The following is a 21,128-nucleotide window of genomic DNA, read 5'->3' as shown; positions in this document are numbered from 1 at the left end:
CTTTGGCACATGTCTTTAAGTTGGTGTCCAGCACTCCAAGGTAAGCACTGCAGAACAGATGTGCAATGAATAGGCCACAAACGAAGACTCTGAGAAATCCAACACATCTGTGTACATGGACTGGGTATGGAGCCAAAGAGGCAGCCAGAGAAAGGAGAGTTATCTACATTTCTAAAATCTTATTTTCTTGGGTTTGTTAGTACTAACTAACAAACTCTCCTCTCTCTGTTCTAGGTAGGACATTCTTTGTGAATATTGGGGGTATAAAGCTGAGGGCTCCACAACCAGTACATGCACAGAGGAAAGGAAGACAGCAAAGGCAACTGTGATGTTTTCATTCTAGTAGATAGGCCAAAGCATACCTCCAGGGAAATCGTGAATTACATTCACTGGATGATGCTCGTCTTGAAGGAAATGTGACATTTGCCACAGCCAGCATTTATGTGATAGTAGGGATAATCAATGCCAAAAACCCTACTTGGGAAAATTCTCCAAAGTATCTCAGAATACATGGGCTACAATCAAGAGCTCATCATATCCTGATATCCAAAGGGGAAAACATTGTTGGCAAGTTTCATTAATGGAAAAATTGTCTATGACTCCTTCACATGATTTGTATTCACTGCTTTCAACATACTTCTTTGTCTCAATAGCATCTCTTAGTCCAGGTTCTAGAAGTTGAAGGACATCATCATTTAATCAGACCCCTTTCCCCGATTCTGAATGAAGTAAACGGTAATAAAGATGCTCTTTGCCTTTGGTGTCCTAGCTCCCCATCCTCTGTACCAAAGAGGGACTGTGGACCCAGGAGTTCAAGTTGTGTGAGAACCTGCAAGGGGAATGCCCACCACCCCCCTCGGAGCTGAATTTCGTGGAGTACAAGTGTGAAAAGGGATACGGGATTGGTAAGGATGGGAAGGGAGCTGGAGGGTGTTCCCAAGTCATCATCTTATTGGGCCTGGCAGGAGCAGATGCCCTGTTCCCCTGAGTAGTGGATGGAAATGCAAACTGACTGTTAACTGCTTCTTGGGTTTGTTAGTTAGTGCTCCTAACTAACAAAATTCACGGCAAATTTGTTCCTTTTACTCTTCCACTTGTGTATAACATTGGTATAGCCACCAAGATGGTCATGTTACCCACTCTGCTGCAGGGCTGAAAGTGGATGGATTCGTGGCAGGATTTGTAATTCCAAGAGGAAAGAAGGGTGGCCACAATCCACACATGTGCTGGACTCCTACATATGGAGAGTTCGTGACGGGGATTATTTGTGATTGTAGTTGCCTGGCTTGCTCATCATTCTACCCCAATGGGGATTAGGCTCAAGAGCCTGTGGGCAACTTCTTATTCAAGTACTTGCAATTAAGGGTCTTAGAGGTCAGAGCTCACTTATAGTAATGTTGACCCAACTTTGTCCTGAATGGCCCTAAACATCATAAAAGAGAGTCATGTTTGGTATGTAACCTTGTAAGATCACTCCTAAATTCTAAATTGTAAAAAGTAATTCTGTAGGGCAAATGAAATGGCATTTTAACCTGTGTAATGACAATAAAGATCATTTGAGTTCATCAGAAACCTCATTAGTTTCTGAAAGGGCTCTTTACCATTTCAAGGCGTTGTTGGCACTGTGTCATCTGTGGTCAGGCCTGGAGTACAGGAAGCTTGACATGCCTCTTGAGTAGAGTCTTCATGAGCAGACTCATCTTCAAAGCTTCTGATTTCTGCATTAAGATATCACATACTCACTCCAAAGTCCTAAGAAGTGATGTGATTTGTTATTACCATAACAGTAACTTAAAAACAGAAACATGGAGCTGGAAAGAAACTTAGAGATCATCAGACCTATCTATGAGGAATCAGAAACCCTGAATGTGTTTCCTTGAATAGAATTTTAGGAGCTACTTGGACCCCACATGCAAGGGAATACAGAAAGATTTTCCTTTGAGAGACCAGCACATGATCAAAATCTCTGCTTCTGATTTTTCCTTGCTTCCTCCTTTAATCACACAGGGTTTCTGGCTGCCAATTTCATGATCTTCAGTGTAGCAACTGACAGGATATTCCCTGGAGTAATTTCATAATTTCTGGGTCATGTTTTTCCCAGCTAATCAAGTTCTCCAATGGTAGTTTCTAGGCAGTTGTTAATTTACCAGGAGACCATACAGCAGGAACGATAGGAAACATACCTCAAGGCATCGGATAATCAAGATTGAGTTTGGCCAGCTAAAATCCTGGAGTACGAACTTGAACATCTGCTGGGCCAGGAATTAAGCCTTAATTTCTGGGCCATGGATAAATTCAGAATCCTAGAAGAGAGGGCACATTGGTCCAAGCAGAGAAGGGTCACTTGGTGCAAGGAGAGTTACCTTATGACCATGGCTGTTTACAGTGAGTGTGGATGAGTATCAGGCCTGTCTGTAGTGACTATAATATGCAGACCCACCATGGAGAAAGCAGTTGCTCCTAGAAAATCAAAGCTGCTGATTGCAAGATGAAAGAGACCGAGATCAGGAAGTTGAAGTCTTTGTTGTCAATTTGTGTTCCTACAGGTGCAGTTTGCACTCCGTCGTGCGTAATCCCCCCCAGCGATCCTGTGACGCTGCCGGAGAACATCACTGCTGACACTCTGGAGTACTGGATGGAGCCTGTCAGAGTCCAGGTGAGAAAAGGGATGTTCTGATGTGCCAAAGACGTGAGGCTGATAAGTGGCCCTCAACTGACAGGATGCTCCCTGCGGGTACTTAGAGGTTTTCAAAGCAACCTTGAAGCAAACAACCATGTGGATCATTCACAGAGATAAGGATAAAGTGCCAAGTAGAAACAGTAACAAAGCTTGAGAAGAAAGTGGTCTGTCTAAAGGAAGGTTAAAGGATAAGAATCTTGAGAAAGAGAAAAGGCTAAGCGAGCGTTAAGTGGGACGATCTTGTAAGCTCATCTGTTCTTCTTAGGATGGGAGGATAGGGATGTTAGAAACCTGGAAGTTTGGATGCTTCATGTATGGGACTGCTTTAGCATGACAGTGCTATTCCTATAGAATCACCAAAATATGCACTCCAGACGTGTACATTCCACTCCCAACTCCCCTTTTTGTTCTCAACTCCCCTTTTATTATCACTGGCTAGTTGGGCTTTATTGTTGGCAGAGATTTGAGTTAAACCAGAAGATCAGGAAAAACATTCTCTAAGTGTGATTTGGGATGAGAGGTGGAGAATAGCACAGCCCTATCATTTCTATTAGTTCTTTATTCAATAAAAGTTTTTCAAGCCTCACTCTGTGCCATGGAACTGTGCTAGGTACTAGGAGAAGAAGATAAAACATGGTAGTCTGTCTGTTTAGAGGACTTACAATCTGGCCTTGGAATCAGATGCTTACGATTGTGCCACATGGGGAATGGTTCCTTTGTGGACTTGCTATGGGAACACCTGAGAAGAAGCAACCGACTCTTCTGCCCCAGAGCCAGGTGGAGTTGTGGAAGAATAAACTGCAGAAGGTTTCCCTCTGAGTTTTTAACAATGATCCAGAGGAAATTTCTAGAGGGTAAAGAACAATGAGAAGTTCCCTGTGGCTGAAACAAGGTATGTGTGATCGTGTCGGGGAAGGGAGATGGAGGGAAAGGATGAGATGGGGGAGAGATAGGCCGGCAAGATCCTGCAGGGCTTCTGAGAACTCCTCCAGAGGAGAGGGAGCAAGACACACGCCTGAGGGCAGTGTGCAGGCTGCTTGGGAGTGGAAAGAAAGGCCAGAGAAGCCCCTCGGCGGCTCCCCTCCCTGGCCTTCTAGACCTTGTCCACTCCCCACATGTGCATAGGTGTGGCTGAGCTGTGGTGGTTAGAGGCGTGGTGCCCTGGATAGCACCACGCCTCACGTTCTGTGGTGTGCAGCAGGGTCTTGGCTCTCTCTTCTAGTCCACGAACCCTGTTTCCTATGACAAAGACTTCTCTGTTAACAGCCAGATGGGGAGAGGCTTGGACAGGTGAGAGCTTTTCTTCCTTTGGGGATACAAACTGCTGCAGAAATCCTTCCACTACTCTTTCACTGTCTACCCCACAAGACACAGATAGGAGCCGTCCATGGGTAGGCATAGGGTTTGTGTGGCCTAAATTCAAGTTTCCCAGAAAGTGTGGCTCCTTCACCTCTGTTTTGCAACTGAACATGCAGAAGAAGATGGTTCATTTGTCTTCCTGAAAACAGCAGAAATGCCAAGTATAGAGACTGCCATTTCTAAACTGTAAAACTATTTTCTCTATTTTACTAAAGCCTCCCTTGTCCACCTATCCTATAAGTGAGTTATTATCATAATTATTATTATTCTTTACTGTGATCCCATAGTATTTTGTTTGTGTTTGTATTCCTAGAGCTTTTTTTCAGTGTCTGGCACTGTATAAGTGTCTTATCAACATTGGCGGAATGAGCAAAGAAATTGTTGTGGTAGCATTGTTTTTTCTACTTCAGAAGTAAATGTGTATTTTCTCTTCAAACTGAGTACAGCTTCTTACTCACCAGCTTCTTACTCCTGTGTAATTATATCCTTGTCTAGTTTCCTACCCCAGGAAGAATATGTAGCATATTTATTTCTCTTCCAGCCAGTGCATAAAACATTTTCATTTGTATTATTGCATTGGTGACGACTCTTGTCTACACTGTCAAGTCTTGGTTTGCACATTCATTGTCCATAGCATCAGAGAAACACTATAAGCCTTGAAATGAAAAACGTATTTGTTAAAAAATGAGTTTCTCAGGGCTGGGTTGTGGTTCAGCAGTAGAGTACTCACCTAGCATGGGTGTGGCACTAGGTACCATCCTTAGCACCACATAAAAATAAAATAAAATTATTGTGTCTAACTACAATTAAAACAAAATATGTTTTAAAAAATGAGTTTCTCTTTACTCTGTTTTCTACGAACTGCATAGCCTCAGGCAGCTTGCTTTCCTGTTCTCAACCTCCTTTCCTCAGTTGTAATTGGAGACACCTATTTCCTTGGGTTAGCATGAGTCAGGGAGAAGTGTATGGGTGGAATTTAATTGCTTGGTGTGTAACCGTCCTTCTGGATGGGTTTCCCTTTTTACCTGAGGCAGGTTGCTCCCCTCACTTATGCCCACCTCTTCTCACCTGTGATGATACTGCCCTGCTCTGTATGGTTTAGGGATACCCCTAAACCACATGGCTGGTCACAGTTTGCAATTTTGTGAGGGGCACAATTACTTCAGTGGGAACTCTTTAGATGCATGTCGTATTTCTGTGTGAAAACAAGTGAAGTAAATGAGCTGTTTCCAACATTGTCAGGGGAAAAGTGAGGTAACTCAAAAGCAACCTTTTCCATACCCTGTAAGAGTCATTTATTCCTGAAAACAACCAGAAGTCATAATTTCAAAGGCTTAAAATGTAATGAACATTTTATGTGTTCCTGAACCCCAAATCAATATCCCTTATGCCAAAATAAAATCAAATAATTAAAATTAGCAGTTAACAGGAATTGTCAGTGTGCTTACTGACACCTGTGCTTGCTCAGCTTTTGTGTAGATAACACAGTGAGGAGTCTTACTCAAAGCTTGCAGGCATGCTCTGCCTTTAGGAAGTTGAAACTATCATTAAAAAAAATAAGGAAATGAAGTTAATAGAAGCAGTAAAAATGATGACAACACCATTGCCCTTATGTACCTCAGGTCTTCTAGGACCAGACTCTGAACAACTATGAGTGATCTCATAGTCTCCTTTTGTGGCACTTAGTGGCACATGAGGGATGTTCAGGCTAACCCTGTCTTCATAAATAGGAAGAAATGTTTCCTAAACCAAAGCAATTGTGTTAGCTTGAGTAAATTTACTCAAACTGAGTAAAATCCTTGCAACTCAAATAGACTCGTGTTGGAAATCACTCCATATTGTACTCAAAACTTACATTTTTGTGTCCTTAAGAATCGTTTGGGCAGAGTGTAAGAGTAGTATAGCTTCCACCCTCCAGGAAGACTGGGAATGCCTTGGAATAGGGATCTTTAACAAGCATCCCAGGTAATTCCTCTGTAACACTTGGAGGAAACCTACTGTCACAAAATGAGATGCTGGCAATGTGAACAGCTTAAGGTGCAAGCACACCTATGTGGTGCGTGGTTCCTTTGTTTAGCAAGTGATGCTTACCTATGTCATAAGCAAGTGATGCTTACCATCTGCCATATTTCAAATACATCATATCTGGCAAGACTATAGAACATGGATTAAATCGCATCATTGTCTTTATTCTACTTCCAATGACTTCATTCTTTGTAATAAAAAAAAAAAGATACCTCACATTTGGTTAACACTTTATTGTCTTCAAAGTTGTGTGTGTGTGTGTGTGTGTGTGTGTGTGTGTGTGTGTGTGTATGTGTGGATGTGTGGATGTGTGTGCATGATTTCATTTGAATCTCATCACAAACCATTATCTAGGACAGGAGATTTTATTATCTTTATTTTATGTAAACATTAGGCAGATCCTTGAATGATGTGTTCAAGATTTGAGAGATAGCAAGAAATTGAGAAAGAAATGTCATGAGCTTTTCTGACTCCTAGTTCAGTGTGATATCCCCTGAATTACCCTGTTAGTTGTGGTCTTTTTTTTTCTCCTGCCAATGGTGCCTGAATCCTAGAATGAATAATATATATATATTTATATAGATATAAAATTAAAGGAAGTATTTCTGAGAGCTTAAGTATTATGGAGTTTCAATGAAAAATAGCTAAAACTAGAAAATGACATAAAAGAAAGAATAGAGCCCTCCTGGATTCAAATACAATGTGACCTACTCTTTAAAGCTTCATATACTCAACCCAAGGGTGAAAGAAATATTATCTATCTTGCAGTATTACTATAAAACTTTAAAATAACACATGAAATATCTTGAAAAGATTTTAGCACACATTAAGTTAGAAAGATATTTGGTTCATTTAGTACAAATTTTATCCATGGACATATCCTCCATCTCTGTAAAGATATGAGAAAGAAAAATATTTGTTTCTGTGTGTATGTGTGTGTGTGTGTGTGTGTGTGTGTGTGTGGACAATGCCTGGATCATTTCTCTTTATTCAGTCCCTTTGACAACTGAGCTTGCAAGAAAGAGAATTAATCCATTATTCAGCATTTCCAATAGGATTGCCTGGGACTAGAGAAGCAATTTCTAAAAGGTTTTGTTGTGAGACTGAGAGGGATAAAAATATGCTGTCACTTTTAAGTGTTTCAAGGGTGTGCTGGCTGTGAGAGACAACAGTCAAGTTGGAGGTTCCCAAATGATTTCTGGGCTTTTGTTATTGTAACGTTGTCTTCTTCCTTTTCCTGTTAAACACCGGGATCTAGACCTTTCTGTGGCATCTGCTTCCCTGCTCTGCTTAGCTGCTGGGCTCCTGATAGTCTGGAATTGAAGGTGTGGGAGAAGCTCCTCTCAGACTGCTATTGAGAGTACTTTATCATTTTCTTATCCCTATTTTTTCATTCTTGATTTTTTTCTTCTGTTTGTCATTCTAATCCCCACTAAGCTGTGAGGTTCTTCAGGGCAGCATAACATCTCATCCTGCATCCCCAGGTCTCCTTGATGTCTGACCATACCCCATGCTGCTCAGAGCATGAAGCCAAAAAGCTCAGAGAAGAGAATGGCTCCTGCTGAGCCATTTCTCAAAGAAAACCTTTTGGTCATTCAAAAGACCTGTGTAAGGTTGGACTTTTATGACTCTCCTTACCCACTGTGTCAAGAGAGTGTTTTATTATATCTTGTGTCTAAAACAGGAAAATTAATATTTCAACTTTCAAAGTAGTAGTCTTTCAGGAAACCGATTTTATAGGGAGATTTTTTTAACATAATGTGGCAATTGTTTGCATGTAAGTGAGTTTTCTTAAACTATATTTTAAAGTGTTTCCTTCAGAAGTTCAAAGGCATCTATCATAACACTTTACTTTCTCCGTTATTTTGCTTTATAATTCCTTTCTCACAGACTTAAAATGCTTTTCTTTTCTTTTTTAGTACTATGGTAAGTATAAATTAGTGAGGTCCAAATTAATGAGATTTCTGGTGGTGGCACAGGACCACCCCCCTGGTTGCTCAGTCATATCAGATCTCACAATTTCTGACTGTGTGTTCCCAAATTTGTCCCCAAGAATCAGTAGTCCTTTAAATGAAAAACAGAATGGTTTAATGAGAAGAGAGAACAAGCAGTAGCTTCCCACAAAGTGATCTCACACTCCCTCCTGGCTCTGAAGGATCAGCCCTGACCCCAGAATGTCCTGTTGGTGGTACAACCCTGTGTTACAGCTGCAGTGACCCTGCTACAAATTGGTGTAGACTCAGGCATGGTGACATTCCATGTCTCTTTCTTCATCTATTCTGAGCGTGGATTTGTTCCCTGCAGGCATTGAGGGTCTCATCACTAGGGAAGAGAGAAAGAGAGTCTTGGGGTCAGGGGAGAGAAACCAAAGCAAATTGCTTTTGTCCAAATAAACATACAAAACAATGCTGTTTTATTTAAGGAGCCATACATATACAGTAAGGAGGACATTGTCACAAACCTGGGCAGTAGCAGAACTTTGTGGCCTGATGTGATCAGCAGCCCCTTCTGCCAAGCAATTATCACCAATTAAAAAAATAATAATAACTGGGTGTTTTCTGTTGGCTACTGGCAGTTTCTAACCCTTTAACAAGAAATCAACCAGGCAACAGCCTAACATAGCCTAAGGCCATCTGAACTAACCCCTCTGCTAAGTAGAAATGATTTTTTGTATTTCAAAGCAGATTTCACTGGAACTCTATATAGCAGTGGTTGAGACTTTTGTTATTTAAAATATGGGTGTTTGATATTTGTTTGCTGTCTTCACTTAGTGGTGATGGCAAAACACATTAACTTGTCCCTTGAAAGGCTATGTCAACTTGAGGCCTTCTTTTCTGCTACCTTCACTGGGGGTCATTTCTACTTAGCATAGCAATTGTTTATATGCAGATGTTTCTGTTTGAATGACTCCATTTGCAGGAAAATAGCATTTTCTTCAGTAGTTTGTACACCCCTGTTGTGTTTACCTTGTATATCTGCTTTAATAATCCTTTTTTATTGAATTGATAACTTAAGTCAAATCACCTTCTAATAATATAGAGTTTTGGACATCAAACTTTTTTGGATATTTATTCTATTTATTTCCCTCTTTAAGGAATCTGTGAAAGAAGAATTTTAGTTTGCAGTAGCAATGACTCCAGAAAAATATTATAGATTACCAATCTCATAACTGACCATAAGTAATATTCAAATTTTTGCATATTAATATATATGAATGTCTCCAATCAGATTATTGAACAGCATTCTGGATGTATAATTTCACCCCCAGTTGCTGGAAGTACTATGTAAAGCTTCTCCTTCACCTTGTACTGTTTTTCTTCCAATCATACTGAATTCGTATTGCATTGAAGTAAAACGTGAGAATGAGTGTCTGCCGGTGGGCAGGTTGATAGGAGGCTCCAGGGAGAAACTGTATTTCTCTAAAACCTATTATGGAACTTTCTCTTTTCCTGCAGTGTATCCTTTGAAATTTTAAAATATAAATATTGAAAGGAAAAGACTCATTGAAAATGGAATTAGACTTAACAAAGAACAGATGATCGTTAGCTCACCTACGTCACTGGTGTTTCAGTATGAAAGTGTTCATGTTCCCACCCGCTTCAAGGCGGTGCCATTTTGAGTTCTGGTGACTTCACATTAGCTTATTTACCCATTTTGTGTGGACATGATTATGTTTCCTAGAAGGAAGAGTTACATAGTGCTAACAAGAGTTGCAGAGAATGCTGTTTGGCCTCTGGTCCTGGCTTTACACACATACACAGCACAATCAAGGAATTCTGAGATCCATTGTGCTAGTCTATTTTCTGATGCTATTCCAAAATACCTGAGGCTGGGTACTTTACAAAGTGAGGAGGATTTTTGGCTTATGATTTGGGTGGTCAGGGAGGGCTTCCTGGCTGCATCACAAATAGCAGTTGGCATCATAGCAGGAGAATGCTGGAGAAGGAGAGAAAATGGTGAGAGATTCAAGGGCCAGTCTTGCTCTTTTTATAATTCATTCTGCTGGGAACTAAGTAGGGAAGTGGAGTCCCAGAGAACTGTGTTCATCCCTCATGAATGGATCCCCATCAGGCTCCACCTCCTAAAGAACCTTTCACTCCACACCCGCAAGCCTCCAGCACCTGAGCTGTGGGCACACCTCCAAGCAAACCGGGACCATCACATGCACTGTAGTTAAAGACTTCTATTAGTCAGTGTTTGAAAACTGGTGATGCTGCTTCATCAACACAACTACCTTATCATTTTTTATAATGTTTAAAATTTCAAAACAAATGCAATCAGTAGTGTGCCTAAGGACAAGTTGAGCTCATTATAATATTGAAGGTGATTTTTGAACCACACTCTGGACATTTGGAGAGGGAGGTAGAGATCATCTCCATCGAGAATTTCTGTCTTACTCTATCCAGCAGGCTTAACAGGAAGGGCCGGCAGCCCGGGTCCTCTCTAGGGGCACAGTCAGGCTCTTGCTACTTAAGGAATGGAGTTGGACTGGTGGGCTAGCTCAGGATCCCCTCCCTCATAGACCAGGAGTCTCTGTTCACGTTACTGTTTTTTCCTCCTTCCTCTTTAGAGCATCGTGTGTACTGGCCGCCGTCAATGGCACCCAGATCCCTTGCTGGTCCACTGCATCCAGTCCTGTGAGGTAAGTCAGCCTCTTCTTCCCCAAACCCAGCTGAAGAGCTGGGGTCTGTAGGATTCACTGAGTCCCTCTAGTTCAGGATCCTGTCCCCCACCCGACTCCTCTGCCCTTTACTTAGTTTCTTTAATGTATTTGCCTTTGCAATTCCAAACTTACAGGAATTAGGATTTCTGTAATCCTAATTTTTGTTTTAGCCAAATCTTGGAGTTCCATTTTAAATGGCTTAATAAAAACAAGTTAAAAAGCAGGTCATAATTACTGATATGTTCGGGATTCTAACTAGATCGTGTTGCAGCTTAATTAGATCAGTATTTTGCAGACAAAGGGCCCACAGATAGTTTTGTTGAGCCAGCACAGTGTCTAAAACCAATTTTGTTTTGGTTGCCAAAGTTTAAAAATTGAGATTTTTACATAAAATTCTTATATACATATGTAACATCTCTCTCTCTCTCTCTCTCTCTCTCTCTCTCTCTCTCACACACACACACACACACACACACACACACACACACACTAAATAAATAAATAACATTCTTTATGCAAGATTTTTCTCATATAGAACAAGATCATCCAGCAATCATGGCAGCAACTAGCTGGATCTGCATAGCATCCACTACCCCAGAGTGCAGTCCTTCCCCACCCCCTCCACCATGTCCACTCACTGAGGGCTTCCCTCAACACTTCATTGCCTTCATCTCAGGGGACCCAGGGTTTTGGCCTCTTGGGTGGACCTGTAATCACTGTTGAGTTGTCCACACTGGATCATTGCTCCCTTCGGGAGTCCCGTCTATGTCTTCACACAGTGGATTCCTACAGTGGTGCGCCTCAGGGGCTGTGAACTCCTCAGCTAGGTTAACTGCAGCTAACCTAACAATGAAGGGTCAAGAATGGGGCAGAGCCTTGCAGAGGAGGGTGACAGAGAAGGGAGACCCTCCCCACTTAAGCCCTCCTACCCTAGGAGAAATACAAATATTGTATTCTCAGTCACTACAGATTTTGTCATTCAGTCCTCTCTCTGGAAGAAAATAAGTCACTTAGTAGCCATGCTACTCCTGGTGTGCTAGAGAGAGCCATTTAGCTGCCCTCGATTTCCAACATCCTCCCCGAACCCACCCAGGCCATGTGCACGTTAATCCCTCTATTCTTCTGTATCTGTGTCCCTTGATCTAATTCTGGGAAACTGCGATACACATGAGGCCAGAGAGGGGAAAGGGTGGGGTTTTAGAGAAAAGAGAAAACTGGGTGGGGAAATGATACCCATAAAACAGCATTCTGAGAAGCATGGTGAAACGCTAGCATGGAGTGCGCTTCGTTACAGCGCAGGCCAACAAAACAGCTCATCCTGGGCCACCATTAGGAAAACACATGGCAGAGGGGTGGGGAGGCAGAGAGGGGAGTGAATCATCCACTGGGCAGGGGGAAGGGGAAGAGAAGGCCAGGGAAGGAGGAGATAAACAGACAGAGGCCTTGTGGAGCTGGGAAGAGATCAAAGGGAGCCTGAGAATTCCCTTTTGCTGGTTCCACAGGGGATCAGGGGGTCACAAATGGGAGCATGGATGGCAGGCCTGGAGCTGGCCCTGGTGGTTCCCAGGCTACGGTACAATGCTTTCCCCGCTGTCCTGCCCTCCCTGCACCCAGCACACCCTCCTGATCCACAGCCAGGGCTTCCTGGGCTGCTGCAGTCCCTCTGTCAGATGTGACAAGGAACAGACCTCCCTTCCTCTGTCATCTCCCTGTCCCACTTCCATCACACACAGCTGATCCTTGACCTTCTGAAAGCTGCTAGTTTCTACAAGGACTGGCCCCTTCAGCACCTCCTGGGAACTTGTTAGAAATGCCCATTCCAGGCCTGCCCAGCCCTGCTGAAGCAGACACTGTGTGCAGGGGGCCCAGCAGTCTGGTTTACCAGGCAAGCCCCTCCCTCCAGGGGATTTGGAACCACCACCCTGACCACTGAAGTTTCCCAGCTTGTATATTCCTATTCTGGAGCTTTCTTTGTCCAGGAATAATTCCAACCAACATTATTTACATTCTGATTATCCTACACTGTTCTGATTACTTCACAGTATCATTCCCAGATTCTCTGGGTAGGGCAAGATTTTTAAAAAACTAGTTATTGTATTCTGTTCCTTCAAGCAAAGGGTGAGAACAAGAAAGTCCACAAAGAGGGAGGAAGGAAGACAGAAAGTAAAGGAAAATCTAAACTCAAAGGAAAGGGAAGGGAACCAGACAGGGCGGGGGAAGGAGAGACAACTCTGCAAAAATTAGCAGGAAGACATGCAGAGAGAGAGAGAGAAAGTGGGCATGAAAAAGAAGGGAGAGAGCCGAGGCTATTGTCCTTTAGGGTCAACCTAGCTGATAATTCATTCTTTACTAGAAAAAGTCAGTTTAATATGTAAGGGTCAAAGACAGTCGGAGGAAAAATGGACCCAGAGACAGGAGAAAGCACAGAGGGCCTGGGGGTGGGAGGGAATCTGTGCTCAAGTGGGACACTTTGCTACCCAGTGTCTAGAGGGGATTCCTGTTTTGCTTTCTTGTCCTGAATATAATTCTAAGATGTCCCCTTTAACCACTCAGCCTTGAAAAAGAAGAGTGCTTTCTTTGTTATTTTTTTCCCAACAAGCCCAGGGCAATAAGCCTTCTCCCTGTCCCAGCCCACAGCTCGCCTGGTGCCTCTTCTGCGCCTTGTTTGTGTCATCTCTCTCTTGCCGCAGGGCTGTCTTCAATTCTCCACTATTCTCTGCTTCTTGCATTCTTTAAGAGGCACCTTCAGGGTGTCCTCTAAAAAAGTCTTGCTGGAATAATTTTGTCTCCTTATTGTCACTGTGTCCCCACTGTTCCAGTAAGAACACGTGTGTACCATGCATCTGCAACCCAAACTTGTTCATACATTAAATTCGATTGTTCTAGTTGCTTCTCACATTTGACCTTCTTGACATGAAGACTTGCACTTTCTGCTTCATGTGTAAGTTAAAAATGGACAAGGGATATCAACTTGGTCAGAGGAAGGGCCAAACAAATCTAGATTCCAATCCTGGGTCTGTGAGCTTCAGTGTTGTGTCTCTCCTGGGAAGTGGGTGAAGGAAGCTGCTCAGGAAGTCCCTGGGAGGGATTGAGGTGATAGTGAACGTGGAACAGTGTCATGCCTGGCTGTAGCACACTCTTAGGCCTGGAGTCTTCTCACGAGTTACTGGCTGCTGTGGGAATGTTCCCTGAATAAGTGAAGTAGAGAGCAGGGCCACTGTTGCTGATGTGGCTTTAATATGATCAGGTGCATATTCAGATGATGGGGAAAGGGAAAGAAAAGAAAGGGAAATGGGACATTCCCATGGAGACCTGTTGGGATCCGTAACTCACAAATCACTTGGAGACAGTTTGCTGTCCTGCCTGGTGGGCTGCCAGGCCTGCTGGTGACCAGAGCATGATCTGCATAGCTGTACTCATTCCTGCTCTTGTCCTCCTACTTGAGGTGGTCACATTCTCTGGGCTGTGGCAGTAGGTTCCTCATTCTTCTGCCTGCCCCAGATCTGTGCCAAGCAGCTGCCTGCAGAGTGTCTTTTCCTATCACTGGGCTCTTAAGATTGTGCCTCTCTTTCATGAAAATTAAAAAAAAAAAAACAAGAAAGAAAGAAAAATTATCAGAAACTCCTTTTCTCTCTTGTCCCCCTTGTTTTCACATTTCTGTCAATAATCAGTTTGTAGGTAGCACGGGACCTCTGTATTTTCAAATCCTATGTGCATTCTTGACTCCAGACAGGAAAAACCCTTTGACCATACAATAGTGACAAGTGCATGGCTTCACCCTCTGGGTCCTCCTGGTGTGGTGTGCATGATGGTTCCGCTACTGGATGATCCGGGGCAAGTTACTTCACCTCCTTATGCCTAACTACTCTCCATGTTTTTATAGGGTTTGTAAAACTGTTTAACAGTAATGCCCACTTCATACAGCTTTTATGAGGATAAATGAGGTATCAGAGGCAGTAAACTCAGCCTAAGGTCCTGTGCACAAAAATGCAGAATGAATATTATCTCCCTCTATTAGCTTTGGTGTTGCCCATGTTATTTCATGCCCTGTATCTTTGTACATATTGAGTTGTATTCCTGACCCACTCCATGTTTCTCTCAGCCAGTAATTCACAATCAAGGGCAGTTCTGTCTCCCTTCCCCTCACCAGGAGGCATTTGGAATATCTGAAGATATTTTTAATTGTCATGCCTAGGAGAGTAGCAGGAGTTAGTGACCTCTTGGGGGGTAGGATATGCTGCTGAACACCCTGTGGGGCACAGGACAGCCCCACAAGGCAGAACTCTCCTGCCCCAGATGTCAGAGGGACCATTGTTATGATCCCTTGATGCATTTTTCTGACCTCTCTCTTCTGGGACTCTTTGCTGTCTAACACCCACCCAGTACTTGCCCCACCACACCTGAGCTATGTCGATGTGCTCTGCTCTTTATTTTACTGTTTATCACCCTGGGGGAAGCATTGGTTTTGGTGGGTCTGCCTCACACACCATGGCTACCTACCTGCAAGTTGGAGTCAGTGTGTGGAGTAGCTAAAGTACAACGTCAGAATCAGCCGAGGTTCCAGAAACATTCATTGATTGAAAATACAATTTCATTTACAAATTGCTTATAAAATTGTATATACAAATATTCTATGATAACTGTTTAGAAAAATAGTGCTTATTCCATCCAATGTTTGTCCATCAACATATACTCTATTCCCAGCATAAAGAGAGAAAGAGGGAATACTGTAACATCAGATAGAAAAGTATTTTAAAATAATGTTATTCTCTCTGTGTGTGTCTCCTTCCTTCTTTCCTTCTCTTCCTCCCTCCCTTTCTTTCCACCATTCCTCCCTTTACTTTTCTTTCATAAAGCTGTATTTGTTAATTGTGACACAATCCCGGGCTCCCCTGGAACATCTCTAGGGAATGCACCTGGGATGGAGCCACATGCCACCTCCTTTGCTGACCACTGATGCCTCTCCTTCCCTCGGGTGGTTGAAATCCACCTCCTTCTTGGCTCTGTGTTTTCTGGCAGCCGTATTCTTGCAAGTCCATCTTCTTATTCCTGGCAGTCTCCATGTTAGACACAGTCTCTCACATTCTCTCTGTAACCCTTTGCTGGTTCTCGTAAGGTTGTACTTTTTTCTTTTTTGAAAGAAAGAGCTATGGAGGACAAAGGCAGAACTATGTTGAAAGAGTAAGGTTCAAATTCTGACTCGACATGTGTTAGCTGCTTGTAGTACCCGTCTGCTTTCTCTCGGAACTCCTGTGAGGCTCAGGTAAAATAATGAATATTAAAGTGTTGTATAAAACTGCCAAATAATATAACATATTGGTAGCAATATTGCCTAAGATTGGCATAACTGTTAGGATATGATCATAACAGTGTATTAAGATTCAAGAATCAGCTCACTTATACCCAGTTCATATCTTTATGACTCTTTATTAAATACTGCAGGTAGCTGTGGTTAATTTATGTTCTTGAGATCATTGATAAAATTTATGAAGACTTTTAAGATTTTTTTCTCAATTTCAAAAAATCTCTCTGGGCTTTAACTGCTATTTATTCTATAAATTATTTATATTCCCTCGTAAATGCCCATGGGGTCTCCTAACACACTATTTCAAGATTATCCAACGGGTCTATGCTGCCAAAAATACGCAGCCTCCTGCGTGGCAGGAGGCATGTTCTGTTCACTTGTGTGTCCCCGTCAAAGGACTCAGATCTGATTCTTCAGGGACACCTGCCTCTGTCCCTGAAGAAGGAGATGGAGAGTTGAAGACAAAACTTTGACTGTTAGAGTCCTGGATTGGCGAAGACTGAGCCAGTGCTTTGTGAAGTAGCCCAGTGGAATGACAGCAGGGTTGGAACAGATGGAGAAGTGGACAGTAAAGCCCTATCAGGGGTAGGATCAGAGGCCATGCCCCTGCAGTGAGGGTGGCAGGAAGGAGAAGAGGAGAGCACTGGGTGTGGAGGCAGCCCAGAACCTTAGTCCCACTCCTTACGAATGGCTTCTCAGAAAATTTTGTTATCTTCTCTGAATTTAAGTTTTGTTAACTTTTAAATTAGATGAAATGGATCTCTTTAAGTTGTCAGATTCCAGATTCAGGAAATAATGGAGTCACACAATAATGACTTGGGGACCTCAGAGACTATGGCTCACGCTAACTTCTCAGGAATAACAGCAAGCCTGCCCACATTATTTTTGGGGAGAGATCTGCCATCCACATAGACTTTGGTCTTTATTTACAAGCACAGGTCCTCTTATAGGGCTCTCCTGTTCAGAGATGCCATCTTCATGATTCATCTTGACTTATTCCCAGGATGGATTATTCATAAACCTATAGTTTCTTTGTAATTATTATTCATAAACCTGTATTATCCTTTCTTGGTATCTGTCCACAGCCAGTCCTGACCTGAATTTGGTTGTACTACCTTCAATCTGTCATTAGCTTGCAAGAAAAAACAGTTTAAGATACAGTGGCGAGGAACATGGGAACATGATAAAGGGTATGCGGTACATGATTGTCCAAGAAACAGTGAGTGTGAGATAGAAATTAGCCAACTCATAGTAATCAGTAACATTTCTATCATTCAAAACAAAAGTGATACTTTCCCACTATTCATTCTCACAAGACAGTGACCTGCAGTACACAGGTTCGTGTGTATATGAGAGATCAAGAAACCAAGCAGGGCTAAGGAAACCTCCGATTGAGGATGTTAAATGAGCCCATTTGGATCTCCAACTTCATTAGAACCCCAGCAGAATGTGATTTTTCCATCTCGATCTTCATGAAAGAATAAAGAAAAGCCAACTAGCACCTGCCATTTTTAAAGACAAAGGAGTTAAACAATAACATTTCCATGTATACAAGTTTGATTTTGCTACTTGAAACAGTTCTCGGACAAATTTCTTTAAGCCCAAGTTGTATATTGATGAGGAATACTGAGGTTATGTCCTGTGACAGAATGATTGGTTCATGAGGCAAAGGAGGCATCCTTTCTGGTCCAAATGCACTCCTGCAGCACCCTGCATACCCTGTCCCCTGCAGCACTCAGGACTTGTTTTTGTCACCCCTTGTCTTTAAACTTTTGCCATGGGCAATGGGTTTAGCTGATAGGGTTTTTTAAAGCATGCTTAAGCTGGTATGCCTGTAATCCAAGCTACTCAGGAGGCTGAGGCAGGAAGATCAAAACAAAAGATACATGCCAGCCTGGGCAACTTAGTAAGGTCCTGTCTCAAAACAAACAGAAAAACAACAACAAAAAACTTTTTAAAAGGGGTAGGGATATAGCTCAGTGGTAGTGTGCCCCTGAGTTCAAACTCAGTACTGCCCCAAAGGGAAGGAGGGAGGAAACCTGCTTAAGAATCACACCTTGTGCTTATTTTTAACATGCAGATTCATAGGTTCCTTCCTTGTTCTTATATGTCAAAACTGTTTCGAAGTTCAAGAGTTCACATTTTTTAAACAAATAATTTTTGGTATTTCTTTTTTTAAAAAAATTATTTATTTATTTTTATGTGGTGCTGAGGATCAAACCCAGTGCCTCACATGTGCGAGGCAAGCACTCTAACGCTGAGCTATAACCCCAGCCCCAACCCTTGGTATTTCTAATGCAAGTGGTCGTCAACGGCAATTGATTTGTTCCTACTCCAGCAGAGGGTTATGTATAGCAGTGCCCAGCTGGCACTGTGGGAGAGAAGGATAGCTCTGCCAACATTCTGGGGTAAATGAAGGAATCACTTGAGATAAAATCAAGTTCAGAAAGGTAGAAATGTCTGGCAGAAAGTGGCAAGACTACAATTTTCATAAACCAGAAAAGCCTAGATTGTTTTAAAATTATAGTAAAATATTTTTAAATTATGGTTCATCATGAGTAAAATAGCAGTACGGCTCTGTCCTTGGAACAAGCTAATATGAGTAAGTGGGCCCACCAAAAAAACTGAGCATTTCCTTGTTTTCTCATCAATCTGATTCTGTTTTCACAGTCACTGGAAAATACAGAACATGCTGAGGGGTGACAAAAAAGGCATCAAAAACTTCATGAAAATACCTTTATCCTTTATGGAACAATCAAAAGAGCTGGGGTTGTTCAGCCTAAATTAAGAAAGAAAAAGACTAATATATTAAATATTTTTATGTTTTAAATATTTTACAGAGAGAAAAATTAACACTCACCATTGTCCAATGAAAACAGGATAAATTATAGGCTTAAAATGCCGAATGAACTATTTTAAGTAAATCCATGGAAGAATGACCTGCCAGTGTTTAACTTTATACAGGTCATAAAGGGAAGTGTTTAAAAGGCATATTAGTCTTTGGAGAGTTTCAAAGGGATACATTTCCTCCTCTCTCTGACATGGTTAAACATTTTTCCTGTATTAAACACCAAAGATGTTTGGTATTCTCTTTTCCTTTAAATCTAGCACTCCTTGGATTTAAATGTGGAGGGTTTTTGTGTTTTCTTAAAGCACAGTGTAGATTTTTGTTTAATCTGTCATTGTCCTATGAGTGCTGCTTCCATAGGAATTGATATAGGAGGGAATTGGGAGTGGGAAATGAGTACTTAGAGACAAACTCAGCTGCATTGGAGGGGCTGTGTTACTGAAAGTAGGGGGGAATTGTGCTGTTTTTACACTTCTGGTAGCTGGTACCAACGAAGCTTCCATCACTAATTCACTCCATCTGTGGCGCCATTCCTTGGATTCTTTCTTCTCTGTTGTCTTGGATCTCTCTCTGCCTCCCCTTTATTATTTATATTCCAGATGGTAGCCCTGTTAGCTGTGTCTGGGACATGTGCTTCTTGATCTCTCATGGGTGCTGCATGGGTTTGCTGCAGTAATTCTTTGGGATGCAGGGGCCAATATATAATTCACGAGGTGGAAAATAGTGGCATGCAAATTGAGTTTTATTACACAATTTTTTTTCCTTGCCCAAAGTTTGAGCCAGAAGGGGTAGAGAGTAACTAAAGTCTGACTAATGAGTCCCTATTTAGGGCATGTGTTTTATTTTTGGGTGTGGAATACCTGCATACAGATTGGAAATGAGATGCTCAGAGAACTGAGGGCAATGGGGATTGGCAGTTTGGGCTGCCTGAGACAATGCCTGAGGCATACTTGTGAACATGGGCCTCCAGATCCTGTGGGACCCCTTTTGGAAGAAGGGCTTTTGCCTTGCTAGTGATTTATCCCCTTATTTTAGGACAAGATATTGTGTGTCTGTAGTTTGTGTAATAGGTCTTCCCGCTTGACCACATGAGGCTCCACATCAAGATGCTACTACCTGTTAGCACAACCATGAATGTGAGAGCTCTTTGTTCTAGAAGGTGGAAAGAAATGTGTGAGTGCATAGCAGACTCCAGCGCAGACTCCCTGCATTCCTGTGGCAGTGGAAGTAGACTCACACCAACCTGTAGGAAAACAGGAAGGAGGTTTTCTCTCAAGGTCAATTGCTTAAGACATGAGAGGTAGATGGTTTGGCATTTCACGTATGGAACTCTAAGCCTCGGGACTACAGAATCAGAGCTGTTGAAACCTGGGCCTGCAAAGAGCCAGAATGGCCCATGGTGTGGGCCTAGTCCCAGTCCACCAGGGACTTGCTGGAAATGCAGGATCTCAAGTGAGTTGGAAACACTCAGCCAAGGTGAGCAGTCATTCTTACTAAGCTCTCCAGGGATTCCATGCACTCTTGGGTTTGAGATCCACTGGTCCCAGAAGTGGCAGGGCAATAGAGCCAGCTTTGAGGGACTTGGAGAACATCCCGATGCTAAATGTCCCTCACTGTTCCCAGATTATCCTTCCTTTCTGTTGCCCTCAATTGTGTAGTGAGAGCTGCTCCCCACTTCTTTTCTCAATATTCCTGTCACTGTGCTCTAATAACATGGCTTTCATTGTTGGATGGCACAGATCACTCTTAATAAATGCCAACTTGATAGTATTAGAACAATTCAAAATGAAATTCCAAGTGTGACTGGATGGAATTTCTGCTGATCTTGATGACTTGAGTACGACTTTATGAATTACGTCTTAAAAAGAGCAAAGTGAATTCTAGTTGTGATAAAAGAAAATGAACTTTATCACTTGAGCATCATGTGATTATGAAGTTTTTAAACTTCTCTTATTTCCTTTTAATTCATACGTTATTATCTATATAATAGCCAATAATTAAACTTCTCTTTGTCACAATTTAATTATTTACAAAACAGATATCATAAACATTCCTTCACTGCTTCTCAAAGGACAGATCTTCTGGGCTTACATTTCTTTTAATTCTTTCCAGGTTCTTTAGGATCCAGGGTTGAGAGGGAATTATACAAATGATTCTTCAGGTGGGGGTCATCATGTCCTAGAAGCCAATAATGGCAACTGATACTGGACTTCTGATAGGGATACTGTGGTGTACAAATCTAAATCTA

At 42.2% G+C, this 21,128-nt stretch overlaps 1 protein-coding gene across 1 annotated transcript in view; it reads left to right on the top strand.

Annotated features, from left to right (window-relative positions):
- Positions 1–21,128, top strand: part of Pappa2 (pappalysin 2) — a 236,353-nt gene that overhangs the window by 188,132 nt on the left and 27,093 nt on the right. The window contains exons 18-20 of the mRNA XM_076831977.2: positions 770–905; positions 2,547–2,656; positions 10,635–10,706. Coding sequence (XP_076688092.2) covers positions 770–905; positions 2,547–2,656; positions 10,635–10,706 — 318 coding nt within the window. The remainder of the gene's footprint in view (positions 1–769; positions 906–2,546; positions 2,657–10,634; positions 10,707–21,128) is intronic.

The sequence above is a fragment of the Callospermophilus lateralis genome, chromosome 13, assembly GCF_048772815.1.
Source record: "Callospermophilus lateralis isolate mCalLat2 chromosome 13, mCalLat2.hap1, whole genome shotgun sequence".
In the NCBI taxonomy this organism is placed as follows: Eukaryota; Metazoa; Chordata; class Mammalia; order Rodentia; family Sciuridae; genus Callospermophilus; species Callospermophilus lateralis.
The sequence above is the reverse complement of the archived record's forward strand: the minus strand, read 5'-3'. Positions and strand labels throughout refer to the sequence as shown.